General features: G+C 29.8%; 1 protein-coding gene across 5 annotated transcripts; it reads left to right on the top strand.

Moving 5' to 3' along the window:
- The first annotated feature begins 3,147 nt into the window (after positions 1–3,147).
- Positions 3,148–25,113, top strand: LOC145964982 (adenosine receptor A2b). 5 transcript variants are annotated; one of them, XM_083088177.1, is made up of 5 exons: positions 3,148–3,390; positions 4,413–5,006; positions 13,651–13,862; positions 13,946–14,452; positions 23,627–25,113. In XM_083088177.1, the coding sequence occupies exons 2-5, from the start codon at positions 4,553–4,555 to the stop codon at positions 24,011–24,013; spliced, it is 1,560 nt and encodes a 519-aa protein (XP_082944303.1). In that variant the 5' UTR covers positions 3,148–3,390; positions 4,413–4,552; the 3' UTR covers positions 24,014–25,113. The 5 variants fall into 5 exon arrangements, with proteins under 5 accessions (XP_082944303.1, XP_082944306.1, XP_082944302.1 ...); XM_083088180.1 differs by having other exon boundaries at positions 3,148–3,489; positions 13,952–14,452; XM_083088176.1 differs by having other exon boundaries at positions 3,148–3,489.
- The last annotated feature ends 957 nt before the right edge of the window (positions 25,114–26,070 follow it).

Raw genomic sequence — 26,070 nt, 5'->3', positions numbered from 1 at the left:
TGATCGCTGTATAATTTTAGATTAGGATGATCAGGATGACCAACATATAGATCAAGGTCACTCCTAAAGTTGCCCATGCATAATTACCGAAATTTTTATCTTGCAGAATTGTATGTAGCAATCTTTTGCTTGCGATATGTATAGTAGCATATAAATGCTTGACTATATGTATTTTTTATTCTATTCCATATATAACGTATAGAAATAAATAATACATACAGGGTGTCCTATTTTAAATAATACGCTCAAATATCTCCGAAACGATGCGTTAAATAAAAAAATGTTTCAAACAAAAGTTGTATGGCTTGAAGGGGGCCATTAGATGGTGGCAATGATTTGACCTTGGAGAGTCATTTGAAGGTCACATGAAGATCATCGTCAATTTCTTAAATGGAACTCCCTATTTTTTATTGCATATTCTTGTAGCTTATCTCGAAAGCCTTCCAAAACACTAAAGTATTAAGTACACTTAAGTATCCGTTTCGGAGATATTTGAGCGTATTATTTAAAATGGGACACCCTGTATAACACACTTTGTAATATTGTAATTTTTCAATAAATATTGCATTTTATAATTTCTTAGTAATTATTGTTTGTAATAATATAGCGTGAAAGTAACAAATAATATAACGCAAGTTACCTATATAATATAAAATATGTTATACGAATTATTTTGTAACATTGCAAAAGTCATGTTAACAGAATATTATTACAATATATTATAATATTCCTATGTGTGTTCCTAATTAAATTATTAACTCATATTCAATATTTTATCATGAAATGAATATAAAGCGTATAAAACCGGTTAAATTAAGGAGAACATAGATCCAAAAAGTATATTTCTTTCTTATAGTTTAATTTCTAATCTCAACAACCCAGCAAACACAAAATCACAAGAACGTAACAACAATGTTATAATTTCCCATTCAACAATATAACTGCAAGAAAACAAGCCTAGTACATAACAGTCACATTGTTCAGGATGAAATTATAATATTGTTGTTACGTTACTGTTATTTTGTGTTTGCTGGGAAGGAGGATTCAGAATAGTAAACAGATTATATGAAATTTGAGCGGAAATAGAAAATATAATCCATTTAATGTATCTATTTCAAATAAAATATTAAAATTAAATCTATGTAATTAAATCCTATATAATTAAATTATATTTTATATAATTAAATTAAACCCTGTATCTTATAAATTAAATATATATAATTTATATTATTTATTTAATTATATAACTCAATATTTTATATGAAGTATTACGATCTAAGTACGATATAACATATATTATATTAGATGTTATATTTATTAATAGAAAACTTAACTAGTAACTTATTGGTAATCATTATGTATATATTTATAATTCCATTTTATTGCTTGTAACATTAATATAAGTGTTATCATTCTTCCTTTCTTAAACCTTATTTTATATGATTTCAAAAAATATAAATATAATATAAAATAAATTGATTACATAAAATGTGTATTAAAAATGAAAGGATAACAAATATTTGAGATGCTCTGTTGTTTTACAATTCTTCTAAAAAATATGTTGGCAATATGGAAATATGAGAATTCTTGGAATATTCAAATTGATATTTAGGATGTTTAGGAAGAGCCATTCGTTGCACCACGATGAGGGAGAAGAAGAAAAGACATGATATATACTTTAAATACATATATATCTATGTGTGCGCGCATGCTTACACATATTGGTATACATACATGAGAAACGTACCGTAAAAAAGGAAGTGAAAAATGTGCAAATTAATTTATCCGATTAGTTTTTGACAGTAATTTTATCTCTATTTCCCCTGTTCCTCATCTTATCGTCTAATAATGTCGGGTGATATCAAATGTTCAGTTCAGGCATCAAATGATATCTCATGTATGCTCATTACGCACGCATGATCATACCTACTGATTACGGTTGATGGCCGTTACGTCGCCTTTAACTGTTACATAAAAATAATCTTAGCACGCAAGGATCCTTATAAAATTGAATGACACAATTACTTTTACGCTAAATTATTTTTACAATTACTTTTATGATGCTTAAGATTATGATATTATATTCTATATATTTTATTCTATTATATTATATTCTATATTATATATTATATTTCTATAATCTATATTATATTCTATATATATTTTATATATTTTATTATTTTTCATTAGGCACTTCTCTCTCTATCATTAATTGTTGAAAAATATTGCTTGTGATATCTGCAAAAACAAATTAATACAAATCTAAGCGCTTTTGATATTTACAATTAGATATAATTACATAATATTAAAAAAATATTATATTTTAAAATAATATTTATAATATATTATAGCTATAGTTAAATTCTAATAAAATAATGTGTGTTATGAGACAGAATAAAGAGAGAAAGAACCGGAAAATTAGACCTCAATTTTTTTAAATACTTCGTGTTCTATAAACAGCTCCATTGATTTTTCTTATTGTTATTTGTCGCTCATGCTTTTTATGCAAATACAATTGCATGGCCATAAACAGAAATAATGACTTACGTCAGATATAGAATATTTTTTTCGTAACCACTGCAGAGACTATATTGTGCTGATTATTACAAGGAGCTATCAACATACAATAGTTGACGTTTTTCTTTATATAACGCTGAAGATATAATTAATTTTGTTATCTAAATAAAGGAATATCCGATTGCGCCCTTCTCTGTGATTTTATGGCCAATTACTTAGCATACAATTGTTTTAATTTCATCTTTTGATATCGAATGCAATTTACATATTAAAATGAAATAAAATAAAAGTATAGGATAAAAATTCAGAAATGCATTTGACAAGAACACATCTGTTACAAGTGACAAACTGATATTAGAGAATGTTACATGCGATAATTTAATTATGTTAAATTCGAAGAAGCGGATCTATTGTAAGTACCACATCCACTAATTGTAAGTATAAAATTTACCACACATTTGTCCGCAGTATAGAGATATTACACAACCACGTGTTCGAATGTAACGCGTAAAATAAGGTTTTCCTAGCTTGACGTTTTGATAACGAAGGCGGAAGGAAAAACACGAGAAAGGGAACATAGGTTAGAGATTCCACCTCCACCGCCATCGTGTTTTCTACTGTCGCAAGGAACACCTCAGTCACACGCCACGGGGTTGCGAAGGCGGACGTGTTTGCTTCAGCTTTAGTGATTTGCGGTTCGTGTGTTGAGGAAAAAAAATCCAGTGTATATCAAGCTAATTACATAAATATGGCCATAATATAGTAGAATTTATGTTAATATTTAACCAAGTCAATCGATTGACTCTCTTATCAAGAAGTGGCAGATTTTACGCAACAATTTTTTCCGCTCTTTCAATCATGTACACGAATAATGTGAGAAGAACACAAATTAATGTTAAAAAGCTCAAATTCGCGATTAATGATTGTCGATAATAGATTTTTAGTACGCACAATTTCAAGATATCATCTGCGGTAATACTTTTTAATTTTAGTCTTTTCGTCTATTTGGTGTAATACAGTTTTTATTTCTTTGAAAATCGATCAGGAGATAATGAATAATAAAAATAACATGTAATCGATACGTGATCATGATAAGAAATGTGATGCAAAGCATGAATATGAAGACTTCCTCGCTTGCTTCGTAGCGACATGATGGTGTGTCTACGAATTCGCGTGACACAAAATACAGTTGTATTAGATGATATCGCGCGGAAATCCATCTTACACGCTCACGTAACTCGATTTTGCTACTCCTCCTATAAGTAAATGGACGAGAAACACGACGTCCGTTAACATATCACGCGAGACGAATAAGCGACTAATCGATCGCTCATCTATCTTTTCTGATGCGAACAAATCGCAAGAAATTATAAAATCGAAAAAATTTAAGAATATTAATTATCAAAAGTATCTGAAAAGCCATGAGGCTTAATAAACTATTTAATACAAGAAGAAGTTAATCACACATACATAGTGATGTACAGAAGTTATATGTAAATTTTATACGAAATATTTCGATTCCTTCGAAGATCGAAAGGCATTAATATTTATAGAGATAATAAAATAAAGACAAACTGGAATGTTTTTTAATGAATAAGCTTAAAAATCACATGAAGAATCGTTAATTTTGGAACAAGTGTGCGAGTGATAAATCAATTAGTCTTCTTTTTCTTGTATTTCATGTGATATAATCCATGATTTTAAGCGATCTCCAACGAATGAACTAATTTAATATTCGACAAAAAATAGAATGTATAAATCTGAATACAAAAATAATATGTGTGTGTATTTATAAATAACAAATAGAAATTTATATATATATATATATATATATATATATATATATATATATATAAAAGAAAGTGTAAATACGCACAGTTATTTTTTCGACATAGATATATTTATGAGTCAACATCACAGTATCAGTTGACTTATACCTCATAATAAAATACCATGCTTCAAAATCGAAATACAACGACAAGAATCGTCCGTTTATATCCTTGACGACCCTAATAAGACCATCATCTCGTCCAATATGATAATTACGATGGGATTCGCATTGAATGCGACTGATTCGATATTCGATTATTTGAATCATTCTAGTCCAACGAATGCATTGTCTATGGACGCGAAACTGAACGTACCATACACCGTTTGCGAGATTTTAGTGGCGATCTGCGCCGTTCTCGGCAACGGCTTGGTGATCATTGTATTCGGCAAAGAACGAAAGCTACGGAGACGTACCAATTATTATATCATTTCGCTAGCAGCAGCCGATCTGCTCGTCGGTCTATTTGCAATCCCGTTCGCGATCCTTGCGAGCATCGGTCTACCGACGAATCTACATGCCTGCCTGTTCACTGTGTCGGTCCTCATCGTTCTTTGCACCATTAGCATCTTTTGCTTGGTGGCGGTGTCCATCGATCGTTATTGGGCGATACTGCATCCAATGGGATACTCGCGCACTGTACGCACCAAAACTGCCATAGGTGAGGGACCACCTTTCGTAACTCTAACGTTATTAATTTGATACTAGATATCGGGAGCTCGTGTCATGAGATTAATGACAGACGATCCGCATGATGTGTCATTCTTCCATTCCCACGAGGAATGATATAAACTCAATTGCAGCATAACAATTATATAATTACATAAATTGATTTGATTCTTTTTTCTCTCTTCATCTATATTTGAATACTCAAGATTGCTGATAGTTTAAATGAAGTAAGGTATTGTTAACAATTTATATTTATTTATAGTTATTATATATATATAATTATACATAGTTAAATATTATATGATCGATATAACCAATTTTTTAATCCTACAAATCTTAATTTATGAAGTTTTATAAAATTTTTTTATAGAATAATAGAAAAAATAATAGAATAATAAAAAATGTTTTACCATATTTTCCGTCCGAACCTATAATTTGGAAAATAAAGTGAGACTAAAATACTACGTAGCAATCAAATCTTTTTGTCTCTTTCATTAATATCTTTATAATAGTTAATAATATATCTAAAGCTCTAATTTTTTAAGGTTTTCTTTACAACTGATTCTTAACTAAAACAAGCTTGCAATTGACTGATTAAGCTATTACATAAATATTTAATTCATAATTCTTACTGTTAAAATGATTCAAAATCATATTTATCACACTTTCACACATTTATCATACGCTTTCATTGTATTATATGAACGAAATATTAGAAACTGTATTCGAATACTATATTAGGATTGATTTCATTGACATCGCTTAAAATAAACTTTGAGATCAAAAATAATTTTGCTCTCTTTACTTATATATTATAGCAAATACAATTACAAGATTATAATTGTATTTGCTATAATATATAAGTAAAGAGAGCAAAATTATTTTTGATCTCAAAGTTTATTTTAAGCGATGTCAATGAAATCAATCCTTATATAGTATTCGAATACAGTTTCTAATATTTCGTTCATATAATACAATGAAACCCGGGAAAAAAAAGTCCATATAAAATTGGCCATATATGGATTTTGTCAATATCTAATTATGTTTTGCAAAATATAGTCATATATGATATCATATATAAATAAATATTATCAGATCTGAAAATTAAGTACCACTAAGGCCCATATCCCCCGGGAAAAAAAAGTCCATATAAAATTGGCCATATATGGATTTTGTCAATATCTAATTATGTTTTGCCAAATATATGATATCATATATGAATAAATATTATCAGATCTGAAAATTAAGTACCACTAAGAGTACACCGAAAAAATTGTATTCTTAACTTAAGAATATGCCACTTATCTTTAGAATATATACCACTAAAATAGGCGCCAAGAGGATCCTCTTAAGTTAAGAGGAAAATCTTCTAAAGAGATATTCTTAATATACAGAAAAAAATATTTCTTTGGATTTAATAAATTTTGTTGAAGTCAAATAAATTTAATTATTGGTCTAAAAGTTTTTTTCCGCCTAATTTCAAATAATCTGTTTAATATTCTGAATCCCAACAAGGAATCCAGATTATTAAATAAATTATTTTAAATTCAGTTTGAAATTAAACTGATAAACAGTGATGTCAGAAAGAGGATGCGGCTCACGTGCACACAGAGAACCTGTGTGTGAGCCGCGTCCTCTCTTTCGCACCACTGCTAAGGGAAAAAAATATACTTTAGATCTTACGTTAATACAAGTTCTTTATATACATTTCATGATAAATATTGAATACGAGAAAAATTAAGAGTGGTGTCGCCGCGTAGCGGCAAATGAAGAAACATGTCGCGCACACGAAAATCGAGTTGCGGCGTAGAAGTCGCAAATTAAGAATATATTCTTATTCATTAAGAATATATTCTTATTTATTAAGAATATTTATTAAGAGGACTTATAAAGAGGACTTTTAATTAATTAAATATATAATGCAAGATATAATTTTTAGGAAAAATTATATTTGTCTATATAAAAAAAGGTAAAATCATATATAATATTAAATGATTATACAGGGTTTGTCAAAAGTGTGGAAACCCCTAAATATCTCACAAACGGTACATTTTAGAAAAAAATGTTTCAGGCAAAAGTTGTTTGGTTTCAGAGGAGCCATAAGACGGTACCATTGGTTTGACCTTGAAGAGTCATTTGAAGGTCACGTGAAGGTCACTTCAATTTTTTTAAATGAAACACCCTATATATTTTTGCACACTCTTGTAGCTTATCTCGAGAGCTTTCCAAAACACTATAATTAAGTACCTTTTCGTTAAGTACTTTTTGAGTTATGAGGCTTGAAATAATTTCTTAATTTTACATAAACCGTAAAATATCTTGTAAAATATTTATTTTTCGATTATCTTACCTTAATACTTTTACGTACAAAATAATGAGAGGAATCAATTGGTATAAAGAAAACACATAGTTGTTTTGAAGAAAAAATATGTAATTTGCAATTAACAATTCCATATTTTTTCTTAAAAACAACTATGTGTTTTCTTTACACCAATTGATTCCTCTCATTATTTTCTACATAAAAGTATTAAGGTAAGATAATCGAAAAATGAATATTTTACAAGATATTTTACGGTTTATGTAAAATTAAGAAATTATTTCAAGCCTCATAACTCAAAAAGTACTTAACGAAAAGGTACTTAATTATAGTGTTTTGGAAAGCTCTCGAGATAAGCTACTAGAACGTGCAAAAATATATAGGGTGTTCCATTTAAAAAAATTGAAGTGACCTTCACGTGACCTTCAAATGACTCTTCAAAGTCAAACCAATGGTACCGTCTTATGGCCCCTTTAAAACAAAACAACTTTTGCCTGAAACATTTTTTTCTAAAATGCACCGTTTGTGAGATATTTAGGAGTTTCCACACTTTTGACAAACCCTGTATATAATATCATATATGATTTATATCAGAGCATACATGAAACTAACCTTTGCTTTGGTTTTATACATGCTTAGATATGATATCAATATCTGACTATGTCTGATTGTACAAAATGACGTGAGTTATCTAATATCATTTTTTATGATCAGGAATGGTCAGAGATGGACATCATATCTAAGCATATACAAAAACGTATGCTCTGATAAAATCATATGTGATATTATATATAATTATATAAGACTGTATATAATTTTACTTTTTTTTATATAAATAGACATGGACTTTTTTTCCCGGGAAGCGTATGATAAATGTGCGAAAGTGTGATAAATATGATTTTGAATCATTTTAACAGTAAGAATTATGAATTAAATATTTATGTAATAGCTTAATCAGTCAATTGCAAGCTTGTTTTAGTTAAGAATCAGTTGTAAAGAAAACCTTAAAAAAATTAGAGCTTTAGATAGATTATTAAGTACTATAAAGATATTAATGAAAGAGACAAAAAGATTTGATTGCTACGTAGTATTTTAGTCTCACTTTATTTTCCAAATTATAGGTTCGGACGGAAAATATGGTAAAACATTTTTTATTTTCTATTATTCTATAAAAAAATTTTATAAAACTTTATAAATTAAGATTTGTAGGATTAAAAAATTGGTTATATCGATCATATAATATTTAACTATGTATAATTATATATAAAATTAGATTGCATTTTAATTAATATTTTGTATTCATATTGTTAATTTTGAAATGATAATATATTGTTGTAGATAGGAACACGAAATAAATAGCTATGGAAATCAATAGAAATAAATAGAAAAATTAAAAATTAGCTGTGATCACACTTTTGTTAATTATCGAAAGAGAATGAAATAAATTAAATAGAATTTAAATTATGTATGTTGACTGTAACAGGAACATAAGTCAAATTATTCTAACGATGCTCTATAAAAAAATTGACATTTGTATAACATATATATGTATATTTAAGAGATTAATAAGTTTTTTGTGTAGAATACAAATTTTTAAAGACTAATAAGAAGACTAAACATAGGATAATAATGCATCAGTCCATATAGCCATATTTCAAAATTTTTTCGTACTAAACTGAAAGAACATAATAAAAATATTTCGCATCAAGACAGATAATAGATTTATATAAACAGCAAATAAATTTTTTTTACTTCTTCTTAAAAGATTTTTGAAAAATTTTAATCTTTATGAAATGTCATATCAACTCGCAAGACAATCTATAGATGTGAAACCGAAATCAGCAGTGCTCCTGCCAAAAGTATGCCATTAGTATGCAGCGAATAAAACAGCGCGCAACAAAACTAAACAAAACTAACATGAAAATTTGCCGCATATTACGAGCTTAAACATAAACGCATACACATGCACGCATGCACACACGTACGGATGCATGGACGCATACACGCACGCACGCGTACACGTGTGTATGGATTAATACAAACATCCATGGAAGGTGTCCTATTTTAATTTTGCACCTCGATTAACATCGCAGGAAATCGGATGAAATAATGTTTTAGGCAAAATGTTAGGATTCGGAGAGAGACATCCGTTGTTGATATTGATTTGACCATGAGTGAACGTGCCAAGGTCATATGGAATTTAACTTTGTTTTTTTAAATGGAACTTTCTATTTTTCATTGTATATTCTTGTAACTTATCTCGAAAGCCTTCCAAAACACTAAAGTATAAACTATAATAAAGTATTTTTGTTAAGACCTTTTCAAGTGAGGCTTGAAATAATTTCTTAATTTTACATAAACCATAAAATATTTCGTAAAATATTCTTTTTTCGGTATTACTTCAATATTTTTATGTATAAAATAATGAAAGAAATCAATTGGTGTAAAAAAAACACATATTTGTTTAAAAAAACGTATGTAATTGTTAATTGCAAATTATATATTTTTTCTTAAGAACAATTATGTGTTTTCTTTACACCAATTGATTCCTCTCATTTTGTGTATAAAAGTATTGAAGTAATATTATCGAATTAGTATTGTATAGGATTTGTATAGGATGTTTAATATTGTATAGAAAGAAAAGTAGAGAGTAGTTTAAATAATATATAACATATTCTATGAAGCATAAAATGTATGTTTAATCATATAAATATTTAATTATATGTATATGAATTTTTCTCAGGTACTAAACCAGTTAGTTAGTAATTTCACATACATAAATGTAACATGTAACATGTATAACACTTATTTATTATATTATATTGTTATATTGCATCCTAAACAGAACAAAAAAGCTAAAAGATATTTTTAAGAGATGTGTGTTTAAAGGATGATAAAAAGTCTTTAAATTATTTTTTAGACATATTTTACAGAGACATGTGTTATCTAAGATTGTAATTATATTCATAGCACTAACAATTGGTACTAATACAAACATAATTAAACAAATAATATAAAATAAATTATATTTAATTTATGAAACTTGAGATTTAATTTATATAAAAATTAAATTCCGACATTTCGCTTCAAATAAATTAACAATTTATCTGCCCAAACAATCTGTTTAATATTTCTGAATCTCTTGTTGAGATTATGTGAAAAATTAAGTTGATAGAAAAAGAGTCAGGATCATTCCAAAATAGGTTGCAAATGTCCCGTTGCCAGTTGTCAAGCTAATTCGACGCTAATTAGATCACAATGATTTGGCAACTGGCAATGAGACATTTGCAACGTATTCTGGAATGGCCTTCTACAAAAAGGTTACATCTCATCGATTGCTTTAATTTTCACATATTATAGTGGATAGATTCATGTATACTTTGAATCACGTTGCGAATTCTGGTTTCTGAAATATGATGTTCTAAAATTTACATTACTATTTACGTAACTATTTCTAATTATATTCAATTTTTTTAATTACATTCAATTTACTGTGTGTTATTCTTTTTTGAATGTTTCCCGAAATGCACTAAAAATATTGATTATTAAGTACTATTTTTGTATTCCGAAATTGTTTTCAGCGTACTGCAAGAGAATAATAATTACTAATTCTTTTTAATTAATTATATCTTATTATTCTATCTTTTAGACCTGAAAATAGAAAGAAAATAGAAAGTCTTAGAAAATTGCTGATTTCTGGTTGATTCTACTCCGAGGGTTCACTCCCGAAGTAGTAATATATATGACGATTGACCATTTCATAAAACAACGTGAACAAAATATTGAGTCAAAAATACTTTTCTATGGAACAGAAGAAAATACTTTATAAATGACATATAAACATATTATTAATAAAGAAATGCACTATAATAGACGGAAATACAAATAATATGTACGAAGTATTTTTGACACCCAAATATTTTTGACACACAAATAATTAGAAGGCAGGTAAAAGAAAGTAAAAGAAAATTGAAAACATAACAAAGAAAATTGAAATAATAGAATATTTGTCAGTACAAGAATATGTATAGCTTTAAAATAGAGTATGACGTTTTATTCTAATAATAAAGCGTATAATAAAGAACAGTACTTACAATATAAATGAAAATTTATCTTTGTACCATATATATCTTACATAAGTAAACATATGACATACAATATGTTGGCTATATGTATATAATTATTATGTTTATTATGAATAAATCATGAAATATCATAAATATGATAATTAAAAATTAAATCAAAATTGGCAAATTAGAACCACAGCGTAGTTGGAGCGCAAGGAGGAAATAACACTTTCTTCTTTCTAATTACTTGTGTATTTTAAAATGAATATTATTACATTATATGCAATAAAAACGAATATGTTTCATTTTTTATCCATCTTCAACGTAACATTAATAATATGCGTTAAAGAATGTTATATGGTGACGGATTAAATTACAAAATTATCTGTCAATCGATGCGCAGATAACGCCAAGTTGCATTTCGCAAATAATTCTTCCAAATTTTTCCAAATAATTCTTTCAATTATTGTATTATAGTGCCAATATATTAAATCCCAATAAATCAAATTCTGCGCTTTTCACAAATTGATAACAGTATCCCAGCAAACACAGAATATTGTAGCAATATTGCGGCAATATTACAACATTGCAGCAATGTTGCTGCAATATTCTGTGTTTGCTGGGTATGGGTTGTTTCCTTGCGCTCTAACTATCAATAATTGCTAATTTTGATAATTTTTAATTATCATTATTCGAGTCAATGTTTATTTAATCATAAATATAAATATGCTTTGTTGCAAATATGAAACGTTATTATAATACAAATATAAAACAAGCTATATATTTTTATTCTTATTATTACTATCTACAATTCTACATGATACTGCAAATGCGATCTGATTTTCATATAGTCCTAGTCCATTGACAATTTCGGAACAACTGAAATACGTTGATTTTAGCAGTAGTACTTTCAGTGCATTTCAGAGGACATTCTCTATTAGCATTTTTATTGTGTGTTTCTTTTATTTTCATATTGACTGTTACACTATTGTCAACAAATTTCATTTATTTCTTAAACAACTTTTGACATGGTTACAGGTTTTTGAATTTAAAGGGAATTGTATTTTATTACTCTATTTTATTGTAAACTATATGTATAGGCGAGGAAAAAGCTCTGCTTCTCTCCGTGCTCCCCAACTTTGAAAAAATTCTAATCTAATCCAAACTAATTTCTTTTAAATAAAAAAACGGATGATGCGTGTGAACAAATATCATTATTCGAATCAATTGTGTAAAACGCAGAATCAACTACATAATCGACGTAACGACGTGATGATGACGATGACGACGTGACGATGACAATGACGATGGTGACGATGATGATGATAATGATGACGCAAGAATGATACAACATATCTCGGTTCATTGATGAAATACACTAATTACACAGGTCTACAAGGTTTTGTTGTTGGGCAGCTGGGGGTCATTTCCGAAGTAATTTTCTGCGTAGAATCCGAATCCGAGGTCAGAATTGGCCCATCACGTCAGGATTTTGAGATATTTGAGGTTATATACTCGAAAAATGGCTTTTTGGGCTACTTTTGAGGTTATGTACAGGACGCACAAAATTTTTTAGCTCTTTTCTTCTAATTGCATCATTTAGTACTACTCTTTCCCTTCAAAATGAGCTGTCGAATGGTCATCTACGATTTTTCCTTGCAAAGTTACGGCCATTTTAAGATGACATGATGAATTCCAAACCCTGCGCCGTTATAGCCCAACAACCTCATGAGCATTCACATTAAACCTGTAAACATTGAACTATAAACCCGAAAACCTGGACTGAAAACTGTATATATGGGTTTTTGGGGTCGCTGATTACGAATCTGATCTCAGATCGACCCCAAATCTATTTGCGCAGGGTTTGGAATTCATCATGTCATCTTAAAATGGCCGTAACTTTGCAAGGAAAAATCGTAGATGACCATTCGACAGCTCATTTTGAAGGGAAAGAGTAGTACTAAATGATGCAATTAGAAGAAAAGAGCTAAAAAATTTTGTGCGTCCTGTACATAACCTCAAAAGTAGCCCAAAAAGCCATTTTTCGAGTATATAACCTCAAATATCTCAAAATCCTGACGTGATGGGCCAATTCTGACCTCGGATTCGGATTCTACGCAGAAAATTACTTCGGAAATGACCCCCAGCTGCCCAACAACAATCATGACCCCATTTTTTGTAGACCTGTGTTATTAGTAATTGAGGAAATAAATCAATTAATAAATGATTAAAAAAGGAACACTCGTTTTCAGGTATAATAGGCGTGTGCTGGATAGCGGGCACTTTAGTGGGGTTCCTGCCGTTATTTGGATGGAACGCTGGTCAAACGAGTGATCATAGATGTATTTTCACAAAAGTTATGGATTATAACTACCTCGTGTTTCTATACTTTGCCACAATAATATTCCCCGCCTTGCTGATTGCTGCGTTCTACGCCCATATATATCAGGTGATCCTAAAACAGGTCAGTTGTACAAAAGAAACTGAATGTCAGCAAACAGCGATACAGTAACTAGCTAAGAAGTGTAATGGGTACAATGGTTGTAGCTACAGCAAGTTGTCACAGTTGATTCCGGAAATAGCGGTGGCGTTCGTCGTCTTGGCGGTCTGCGTCTCGGCAGTAATCATCAAACGACAGGGACAATGCTGCGTGTACTCGGCGCAGCACGCAAACGGGAAATTAAGGCTACACAGAATCTCTCGCGTATTGTTCTCTTCTTTATCGTCTGCTGGTTTCCGCTGTACACGATAAACTGCGTAATGGCCTTCTGCCCCCAGTGCGAAGTGAACGATCTCCTGATGAATTTCTGCATCATTCTCTCACACATCAACTCGGTCGGCAATCCACTTCTCTACGCTTATCATCTCAAGGATTTTCGCATCGCACTCAAGAATTTCGTCTGGCAACTACTTTTTCCGCACAGCGATGTCAAATCGAGCGTAATCAGTGTAATCTATGATCGCGGATCCTTCGCTGGTTCGCAGAGGCTTAACGCTCAGCGGTTTAGCGATTTTCCTCAGTCGAGAAGTCAAAGATCGAGTATGTTACGTCAGGTACGTAAATTTTTCTATTCAACTGTATATTTAATTAAATATCAAATATGAGATAGGAAGAAATTCATTTTGACATATCTTATTTTTCTTTTAAAAAAAAGAAAGAGAGAAAAAATTTTTTTTTTTATTGTAAACTTAAGGAGGTACCTATTTTAGTGTAAAATGCATTTTTTAAAGTCATTTTTTAGCAACTTTTTACAAAAAAATTATAAGACTTTTTATTGCTAGCATTTTTTGGTACATATGTATATTTAGATACTTTTAATTATATTTAAAAATTTTTTAAATATAAATAAAATAAATAAAATTGTTCGAGGAACAAACCCCCGAATAATGGCTTAAAAAAAACTTAATTTACGGTAATCATGATTCTGGTATTTCAATTCATCTGAAACAAAAAACAAGTTTCTTAATTTTTATGAGTTCTGCTATCATTTGATCCAATTAGAGAAAAAAAATTGAAAATTAACAAAATGGCGATATTTCGAAAATTAACTATTGCTTTTTCTCTATTCTTTTTTTCTATTCACGGTTAAAAAAATAGAAAATAAATTTAATAGGAATTTTGATTCAGATGATAACAACATATGTGCTAAAGGTGCATAAGTTGAACTCGATCGGATTAACAAATCTTGAGATATCGTAGTCACCATTTTAAAAAACATGATGAATTTTGAGAAAAAAAGATTTAAATTTTTTTATACAATTTAAATGAATATAATTATACTTATTACTAATCTGTTAGAGCCCAGGACCATACAAAAGGCCTTCTTCTTGTTCAAATAATTCAAATGCGGTCGATTTTTCTTATCTTCAGTCAATCCTGACTTTTTTGCAGCTTCTGCGGATCTATGTTTTGAACGACATATTCTATTTTTTCAATTCACATATATCTCAGCTTGTATTCCAATAGTAACTTTTATAGATATAATTTTCAGAATATGTAATTTTCAAACTAAATATTTGCTCTACAAATCTACGTGTGCTTCACTCGGTCGAAGCTATATTAAATTCATTATACATTCAAAATCATATGAATAGAGCAAATGTTCGTTTGTAATTATAATGGTTCAAAATAAACCGTTAAATGTCTTGTCTCAAACTAAACTTTGCTACGAAAAAGAAAAGATCTTTGTCAAAAATTGATCTGTCGTAACAATGTTATTACGTGCGATGCACTGCATGCCATGACGTATCATGCGCCGCCTCATTCAAACCGCTCCAAATTCATTAATTTTACGAACTCAGGTAAATGCTTTTGCAGACATATTTTCAAAGCTATATTGTTTAAGAAAGTGCAAAAAAATTGATTTTTTCGAATTTTTACACTAGAGAATACCCCCTTAAGAATATATAATTAATTAAAATAAGTAAATAAAAGAATCAATTTACTATTTTTTTGAAAACTTTTTAAAATCTATTTCTTATTTTTCTCTCTCGCTCTTTTTACTTTTTTATATAGTATCTCTAAATTCTTATCTATATTAAATATCTATATTAATTACATAATATTTGTTGCTCTATTATTATTTTAAAAAACTGAATATAAACAGTCCCAGCAAATACCAAATAACAGTTATATAACAGTATATAGTATAATTATATAACTGTTATTTGGTATTTGTTGAGAAAGTTTCTAGAAAAATATCTGATAAAAAATATCAAATATGTGAAATAAAATAAAAATCTGCATTATTGATAGAACAAAAATTAATATATCTTTCTCTAGAGATGCCGAACATATGACATAACGACATCAAGACATGTGACAAAATATGATCAATTGTAAACCAATGATTTACAATAATAGACGATTTTACAATGATAAACGATTTTATTATATATTTTACAAGATTGCGATAACTTTAGCATCATAATGTAAAAATAAATTCTGAAAATATTTTTAGCGAAAAATACAGGAAAAATACATAAAAAATTCCATGACAAAAATAAATAACATTAATAAACAATCTTGATGCAATATCTTAAGTTGAATTCTCGCTTGATTTAGAATCTATCAAAAATGTAAAAAAATATAAGCCTACACTATAATATTGTTTACATTATTACATTCAGTTTTATATTTTTTTGTAAACCCATGTAGAATCCTTCAATAAGAGACCTCGTTTCGCACTAAATGCATAAAACGGTATGGCTTACGCTACAATGAGTCGTAAGTCATAAGCAAATTGATCAATCATGGTTGGTCCATTAGTCTAATCACCCCCTGCAACTCTACTCTCATTTTGATCTTGCAAATGACCCCGTCGTCAATTTTTATTGTCATATTCGCGCGTAATTAACGCGTCAAGATGCATTAATATGTAAAATGAATGTTCGAAAATTCAACAGATAAATTTTCAAAGATTGTCGGGGGCACCAAAAGGATCATTTTTTGCAAATGAACCTAAATCGGTCGGAAACGTGTCGTTACATCGCTACGGCACACAGAGTGTTCGAAAAAGATCGGACCTCGAAATATCTAAAAAAATATAAGTTTTATAAAAAACGGTTCCAGGCAAAAGTTGTAGGGTGTAAAAAGACCTATTTACTTACCTTCTGAGTTTGACCTTGGGTGGCGTCGCCAAGGTCAGGTCGAGATCACCTTGAATTTTTAAAATAAAACCCCCTATTTTTTATGACATATTCTTGTAGCCCTTCTCAAAACCTTTTCAAAAGATTATTATCCATTTTGGATCAGTCATTTCGAAGTTATTAAATTTTTCCTGGTAATATGTCGACAACTGTAGCTATCGTATTACTATGAGAATGGTAAATAGTGGCAAATATGTGTGCCGTAATGTGTAACGACACGTTTCCGACCTTAGGTCCATTTGCAAAAAATGATCCTTTTGGTGCCTCCGACAATCTCTGAAAGTTTGTCGTTGAATTTCCGAGCACCCTGCATTGTATATGTATATATATATACAGAGTGTCCCATTTTAAAAGTTCCACCCTCATAACTTTTCAGGATCAACGTTTGAAGGAAAACGACTCGGATAAAAGTTGTAGGGAACAAAGGGGGCTATCTAATAGTGACCTAGGATTCGACATTAAAGATCATTTTCAAGGTCATTTGAAGGTCAACTTCCGTTTTTTAAATGGGAACCCCTATTTTTTACTTATTCTTGTAGCTTATCTCGAGAGCTTTCCAAAACACTATAATAAAGTATTTCTTCATTCAGTACTTTTCGAGTTATGAGGCTTGAAGTAATTTCTTAATTTTATATAAACCATAAAATATCTAGTAAAATATTCATTTTTCGATTATCTTACCTTAATACTTTTATGTACAAAATAATGAGAGGAATCAATTGGTGTAAAGAAAACATACAGTTGTTTTTAAGAAAAAATATGGAATTGTTAATTGCAAATTACATATTTTTTCTTAAAAACAACTATGTTTTTTCTTTGGTGATTGGAGAGGGGAAGAGCCTTCGCCGCGCCTACACATCGCTCCTCCCCTCCCCAATCACCGTTTCGCCGCGCGCCGCCGTTATGTTACAGTAAGACCACCTTCACCGCCACGCACTTCTAGCCACGCGCATTGGCCGATTTTCTTTAATTTATTTCTCGTTAATTATTGCGAATATTGCATAACTGTACAAGACTTCTTCTAATTTTGAGCCAATCTACCTTAATTTTTTAAAGTCATGCTCACTTTCATGACACCTTGTATACAGGGTGTTTTAAAAAGGTATGTCAAAAATTTAAAGAGATATTCCTCACACCTGAAGGATGAAAAAATGTTATATGGACATAGGTACGGAAATGCTTATTTCAGGAGTTATGTTGAAAATACTGTTAGCTGTATTACTTACTCAGTAAGCAAAATGTTAGCAGGTTGGCAGCAGATTGGCAGCAAATTCGATCAGAATCCCACACCAGAACCATAGCCATCTGTGTCCGCATTAAGCTTTTGTTTTGGTGACAGAGTCTGTAAAACATAACCTGTCAACAAACTGTTGGCAGAAACCGAGTAGGTTCTGCGCGATGCAATTTGATGTTAGATTGCCAGCAGAAACCGAGCAGAATCTGCGCATGCAACCTGATGGCAAATTGACAGCAGAAACTGCACAAGATTTGCACTTACTTTTATTAATATTATATAAATGCAACAAAATTGATTATTACAAGTGCTAAATAAGAATATTATCGGCAAGTTAATTACAATTTTCTTCTAAAATGACATATATGTCATATGTTATATCGTAATATATGTTAATGTAATATATGTTATATCGTAGTTATATCTCATATAGCGCGAAGGACTAATTTAATTAAATTAAATTAATAATAAAGTAAATGATAAAAGTAAATGTAACTTGTAAAACTGGAGATGTAATTTATTTAGAATTAAATTCTTGCTTTATGCCTCAAATAGGCAGTACATGAATAATTTACCATTTATCATATTAATTCCAATCAGTTTAATATTCTGAATCTCATCTGCTTGTATCAGATATCAGAAATTAAAGTGATAGAAATTAAAATGATAATTACTATATTTTTAGTCTTTTATTCATATTCGCGACTTTATATATATTTCTGACAGAAATTAGATTACGAGAAAGTACAGCTCACGTAGCGGTAAGTGAAGGAACTACCGAATCATGCAAATTCTGTTCCGTTTCTGCCGTCAATCTGCTATCAGAGATTGTGTGCGCAGATCCTGCTCGATTTTTGTTATCAATTTGCTATCAAATTGCGCCTCACAGATCCTGTTAAATTTCTGCTATCAATTTGCCGTCAGTTATATCTGCAGGCTTTGCTCGATTTCTGCCGATAATTTGACATCAAATTTCATTGCGCAGATCCTGCTTGATTTCTGCCGACAATCTGTTGTCAAATTGCGTCGCATAGATCCTGTTCAATTTCTGCCATCAATCTGCCGTCAGTTATATCAGCAGGCTCTACTCGATATCTGCCGAGAATTTGATATCAAATTTCATTGCGCAGATCCTGCTCGGTTTCTGCAACCAATCTGATATCAAACTGTGTTGCGCAGATCTTGCTCGATTTCTGCCACCAATCTGCTATGATAATTTTAAACAAATCCTGTTCAGTTTCTGCTATCAAATTATGTCAGCAGGTTTTGTAACATTTCTGCTGACATTCTGTTATCATTATTTGATATAACAAATTTTTTATACAATCTGCAATCTTACTGTCGACAAAAATTTGTAGCAGAAATTGACAAAATCTGGTTGAACAGACTTTGCTGACTGGGTAACAAGGAAAAATTTAGGATTAATTATTGTAGACGACAATCGTTTAATTAGGCTTATTTACATTTGGTTTTAATGTGACCTTGAGTATGTTACAATAAATGTTGAAAATGAATTGATGATTAGACAAAACATGTACTTTATGCATGATGGAGCTCCTCCTCATTTCAGCCGTATTAGTCGTGATTTTCTGAATCGAACTTACGGTGATCGGTGAATAGGAAGAGGTGGACCTACTTTGTGGTCTCCACGTTCCCCGGATCTCAATCCAATAGACTTTTATTTGTGGGGACATTTAAAGACAATCGTACATGCTACACCAGTGCGTGATATTCAAGATCTTCGTAACCGTATCACTGCAGGTTGCGAGACAATCCGCTGTACGCCAGGCATTTTTGAACGTGTCCGTGAATCGATGCGTCGACGTGTCACTGCTTGTATTCAGGAAAATGGTAAACATTTTCAACATTTATTGTAACATACTCAAGGTCACATTAAAACCAAATGTAAATAAGCCTAATTAAACGATTGTCGTCTACAATAATTAATCCTAAATTTTTCCTTGTGTAAGTAATACAGCTGACAGTATTTTCAACATAACTCCTGAAATAAGCATTTCCGCACCTATGTCCATATAATATTTTTTCATCCTTCAGGTGTGAGGAATATCTCCTTCCAAATTTTTGACATACCTTTTTAGAACACCCTGTATATGTCAGTAAAATATACACTAGTTAAAAAGAAATAGGGAACACTTTTTGAACCCTAAAAATTGGATTTTCAAACCGTTGAAACTCGTCGAAAAATCATCGTAGACAAAAAATTAAAAAAGTATTTTAAAGCTTGAAGTTTCAACTTTAACGTGCAGTTGGTGGTTTTTAACATTTTTTTATCTTCCTTATTCTGAGCTTTAAAAAAGAACAAAAGTGTTCCTTATTTTTTTGACTAATGTATATATGTAAAAAATATACACATATACAGAGTGTTTCAGAATTCGCGGATACGGACTCCACAGCGTGATTGCTCGTATCAAAACAAACAACTTTTTCCTCTGGCAAAATTGCGTCTGAGCATTATTTTTTAAGTGAGAGCAACTTTAAGCTAACGAATAAGCGTCTTAGATTACGCTTGAATCAGGGGCGGCGCGCACACGGCATGTGTGGCGTTTGAGCGTGTATGCTATTTTACTATTTTATTAAAGTGTTATAAGAATTATGCATCTAAATATCGCTATGTTTAATACAACTTACTTAACAAGATTTTCTAATTGATATCCCAAAGCAACGGCTGAAGGGACAATAAGATTAAATTACTTGTAAATAATTTTGATCTAGAATTATTATTCTAACGTTTTAAAAATTTGTTGGTCCTGAAAAGGGCCGATTAAATACTTCAGAGCATATACTCAAAATGCAGACCTTTCATTTGTATACACATATTAGCTCTGCGAGTAAGATTTTCTTGTGCTCGTTGGAGCATTTCCGATGTGACAGTTGTTATTGCACAATGAAGTTATTTTTCCAAATCTTCGGTTTCTATAGGATTTCGATAAATAAAGGTAAAATAGCATACACGCTCAAACGTCGCGCGCCGTGTGCGCGTCGCCCCTGATTCAAGCGTAATCTAAGATGCTTATTCGTTAGCTTAAAGTTGCTCTCACTTAAAAAGTAATGCTCAGACGCAATTTTGCCAAAAGAAAAAGTTGTTAGTTTTAATACGAGCAATCACGCTGTGAAATCCGTATCCGCGAATTCTGAAACACCCTGTATATATATATGTGTGTGTGTGTGTGTGTGTGTGTCAAAAATATAATTAGTAATCATGCTTAAAGAATGATAAATTTTATTTCATACTTATTGTATTTGTATATTATTTATGGCATTTAAATAAATAATTTTTTTATTCTTTAAGTAACAAGCATATATCGTATTTCGTACCTTGTCTTGAAATTTCCTTGTTCTTCGTGAGAAGTCTGTTCAAAAAAGACAAAAATTTTATGTAATGTTTAAACAATATCTGTGTTTTTTTTTCATAAAAGTTATAAGAAGTACCAAACAATTTCTTCAATAGTCTAAAAATGTAAAAATTTAATGTAATTATGATTTTACAAAAGCATAAATATAAAACCGTAAGAGCACACGCACTGATTAATAATGCACTATTAAACGATGTCACGTATTAAGCTAACGCTCGCAAAACAACACTCTTTTATAGCTTATTTTATAGCTATTGCTCCAGCAGATTGCTTCAGATATATTTATATTTGATTTTTGTATCTTGATGAATAATACTTATTATATATTCAAATGTTGTATTAGATGATGAGAATGTAAAGAGAAAGAGAGGGTTATAAATGTCTAACATAATAAAAACTTCTGATAATTATATAGAATGTCTTTCAAATATATCTGTTAGTTATTTTCTATTATGGAAAAACAGGATGTGTTGCGCGAAGGATAGAGCGCATGGACGGACACGAATAGCATATTTACAGAGAGATTTATAATTAATTCTGGAAAATGATTTTTCGAAACATAACTAATCATATATGGTTGGATTTGTCAAAAAATAACCTTTTATTTGATAATATAAAGAAATTTCAAAATTTAAAAAAAGATGTTAGTAGTGGAGGTATTTTGAAAAATTGAAAAAATAAAATTTTTTTTTTACATTATTGTAAAGTACTTATGAAATCATTTAACTTTTAATTTGAAAAATTTTTTCTATTTTTTATAATATTAGTCTCAAAAAAGGAAAATCGATTTTTTACAAAGGGGGGGTTTTACTTCCTAGACATGCATATGGGCACGTATAAAAAAATATGTCCTTTTTGTCTAGAAAATAACATATTAAAAGCTCATCAAAATTGGAGGGGGACACTTCCGTGCATTTCCTTGTTCGTCAAAATGATGTCTTCTATAATATATATCGAGGTCATTGAGAAATTAGTGAGGTTGCCCCTAATACAGATATTTACCATTTTCCTCATTTTTCGCCTTACATTACGGTGCCAAAGCAAATTTTTCTTTTCACATAATTTGTGTGTGTGTGTATGTGTACACATACAACACACACACACATATGTATGAAATTATTTATTTTGATTAAAAGTTAAATCATTTTTTAATTTAATTTTCTGTACATTTTAAATAACACATGCTACAACAGATGTGCTAGTATTTTTGCGGTTAAAACCATACTTGTAACATAGCTAAAGATAACTTATAATATAGCTAAAGAATATATATATACATATATAAAGGGTGTTCGGAAATTCAAGCGACAAATTTTCAGAGATTGTCGGGGGCACCATAAGAATCATTTTTTGCAAATGAACCTGGGGTCGGAAACGTGTCATTACATCGCTACGGCATACGGAGTGTTCGAAAGAGTCGAGACCTCGAAATATTACAAAAAATAGAAGTTTTACAAAAAATTGTTTCAAACAAAAGTTGTATAATATATAAATAATGTAATGTATAAATACATTCGTGTAAATACGACATAGTGATTGAGTAATTCACATTATGATAGAAGTATTTATTTTGTTTTCAAAGAATTTTCAAGTGTTATTGGTCTGAAGGGTCAAAACTAACTCAAAAACTCTACTATACCTAAAACAAATACATACACAAAATTTTCTGACATATATACATATAATGTCCTACATATATAAGGTCCTATACTATAATAATATTTGATTAATATCTAATTCACTTATCCTATAATTGAATTATAAATTCATATGAGCCAAAGTGATTCATATAAGATTAAATTGTAAAATAGCAAAATAGAAATTACAAATAGAAATTAAAAATACTCTATATTAATAAGGAATATAATCTTAAAATAATTAAATTACATAATTACATTCCATATAACATTTACTTTATTCAATTCAACTTATGTTTTAATCTGTAATGTATCTCTATTGGATATTTACTAGGTAATCGACAATAAGAGAACAAGCAGCACATATTCTGAAAAGCATGTTTTATCGATCCAAGAAAAAGAGACACATCAAAATATTGCTGATATCAACATCGCAAATGAAACTGCGGTAATTAGTAATTCTGCGCCACTAAATGAGCGATTGAAGGAAGAAGAGGTAGTCAGTGAGGGTGACGCGGGTGTCTGCGGAATCTCACCTTCGATGGAATTGCAAACGTACAAATCGTTATTACCGCTCTTGCCCGCACAGGAAGACCGAATCGAAGAAACGCCGCCTGCATCGATTTTTATGATTGACGTTGATGTGTTGAATCATACGGCTCCTGATTATCTTCTAGTTCTAGAGAAATCTCGAGATAAAATTGACATAACAGGCGGGTAACCGAAAGATAGAGTAATCATAAAATTATTAGCGAATTTGATTGAATGCACTAGTGCACACTGATGCGCATTAAAGACTGTCGCGTATTAATTTACTTAGATTTATATTAAATTTAATAGTATAATTAAAATAATAAGATAATATATTATAAATTATTAATATTATAAATTATTATATACATTGTTATTCAATAACAAATAACGATAATAATAATTCGGAGAATTAATTATTTTACTTATTTTATTTATGTTAGTATAAATTTGTATACAACAAATACAGTCTTTTAGTGCATCAGTGCGTACTAGTACATCCAACTGAAAAAATTTGTTATATAAAATATTTGAAAGCTCTGAAAAGATGACAGAATTTTTGCTATTTTTATTTTTGCCTCCATTAATTTTTGTTTTTTTATCAAATTATTTTAATATTATTATTTTCTATTTTAATTGTTCATTCATTAAGAGTGCCATATTCATATGTTACATGTATGTACGTAAGTTTATATTAAGGTAAATTATATTTACATATTACAAATAAAATAATAATAATTTGGCCTGCACCTAAAATGGCAAATGACATGATATATTTATAATTTTTTAAATCATATATTGTAAATAAAAAATTAAAATAAACGGATAGATATTTAAAAATTTATGGAAGTATCCCAGATATATCTTAAGATGTGATGTAAAATGTTTGATTACTTGACGCGAGGATCATATTATAGTGTGTGTACAAAATTCATGAAGGATTGTAGAATAAAAAATATAATGAACAATATACTTAATAATGTACAAAATAGAACAATGTATTTTAATTATGATATTTAATTATGTTCACATATTCTTGAGGTAAAACATTTGCATATTGTTGGTGTAATTAAGTTATCATGCAATTTCTCTTGTTTTCTCTTGCATTTTCTCTCACATCCTCTATTAAGATATTTAATTTATAGATACATTTGGTACAGATGATGAACTATAGATGGTATTAATGATTTTTTAAAAATTTGAAGTTATATTTTTGTATGTATGTATATGTATATATGTGATAATAAAAATTTCGAGATATGAATAATTATCTCAGAATTATATTAGATAGCTAGCTACTTGTGAGTTTCCTGTCATGTTGCCAACAATTGTTAAAACAGCTAATTTTGAAAAAAGGACAAGGTTGTGAACAGCATTGTGTTTATTGGATTGAATTCATGTGAATTCTAATTCTAAGGATGGCAAATTGATATGAACAAGACTTGCTACTCACATACCGGAGATTTGATAATTTGATGACAACTTGTGATGACGAGTCGTCTATTTATTATTCATGATTAACGGCATATTAATAATTTTTAAGTATTATGAAAAGTAATAATATATTTTAATGTTATTCCATGACATTTTTTTGATAAATGTCTTTTTAATAACATTATTAAATAAATAACAAATAATTAATAAAATTCAAATAATTCAATTCATAAAATTCAAGATTTTATTTATACGGGAATTACATTCAACTCGTCAACAAAATTATCGCATAAGTAATTTCATGTCAAATTTTCGCATAACTTCAAAGTTCAAAACCTTTAAGTATAAAAAGTTCAAAAACTTTAAGTATAACTCCATCAAAAATGGTCATATTTGAAAAATCTTTTTTTCATTCTCAAGCTTAAAGCCTCTATTTTAAAAATCATTTGTCAGATTTAAAATTTCCATCCTCCCTCCCTCTCGTCATCTCCTTAAAAGTAAGGACGTGTTTCGTCTCCAAAAAAATTGCACAATTTGAAGCATTCCATGGGGTGAAATAAATTTTTTTCGCAAATTTCATGATAATCATTGTAAAATATGGATTTTTATGAGTGAATTAAAAAACAATGAAGTTTGTACGATTTTTTTCGCGAAGTTACGACACATCAAATTTACCTATACATTTTTGTTCATTTACTGCCAACATTAGCATTACCTGATGCGCACCATAAAGAGGTTGCTGATCGGATTTGGCACATGTGTGTGTGTGTGTGTGTGTGTGTGTGTGTGTGTGTGTATGTGTGTGTTGGAGGA

This window comes from Camponotus vicinus, unplaced genomic scaffold (assembly GCF_025532165.1).
Source record: "Camponotus vicinus isolate PSW18456_S1 unplaced genomic scaffold, iyCamVici1.0 SCAF_14, whole genome shotgun sequence".
Lineage (NCBI taxonomy): Eukaryota > Metazoa > Arthropoda > Insecta > Hymenoptera > Formicidae > Camponotus > Camponotus vicinus.
The sequence above is the reverse complement of the archived record's forward strand: the minus strand, read 5'-3'. Positions and strand labels throughout refer to the sequence as shown.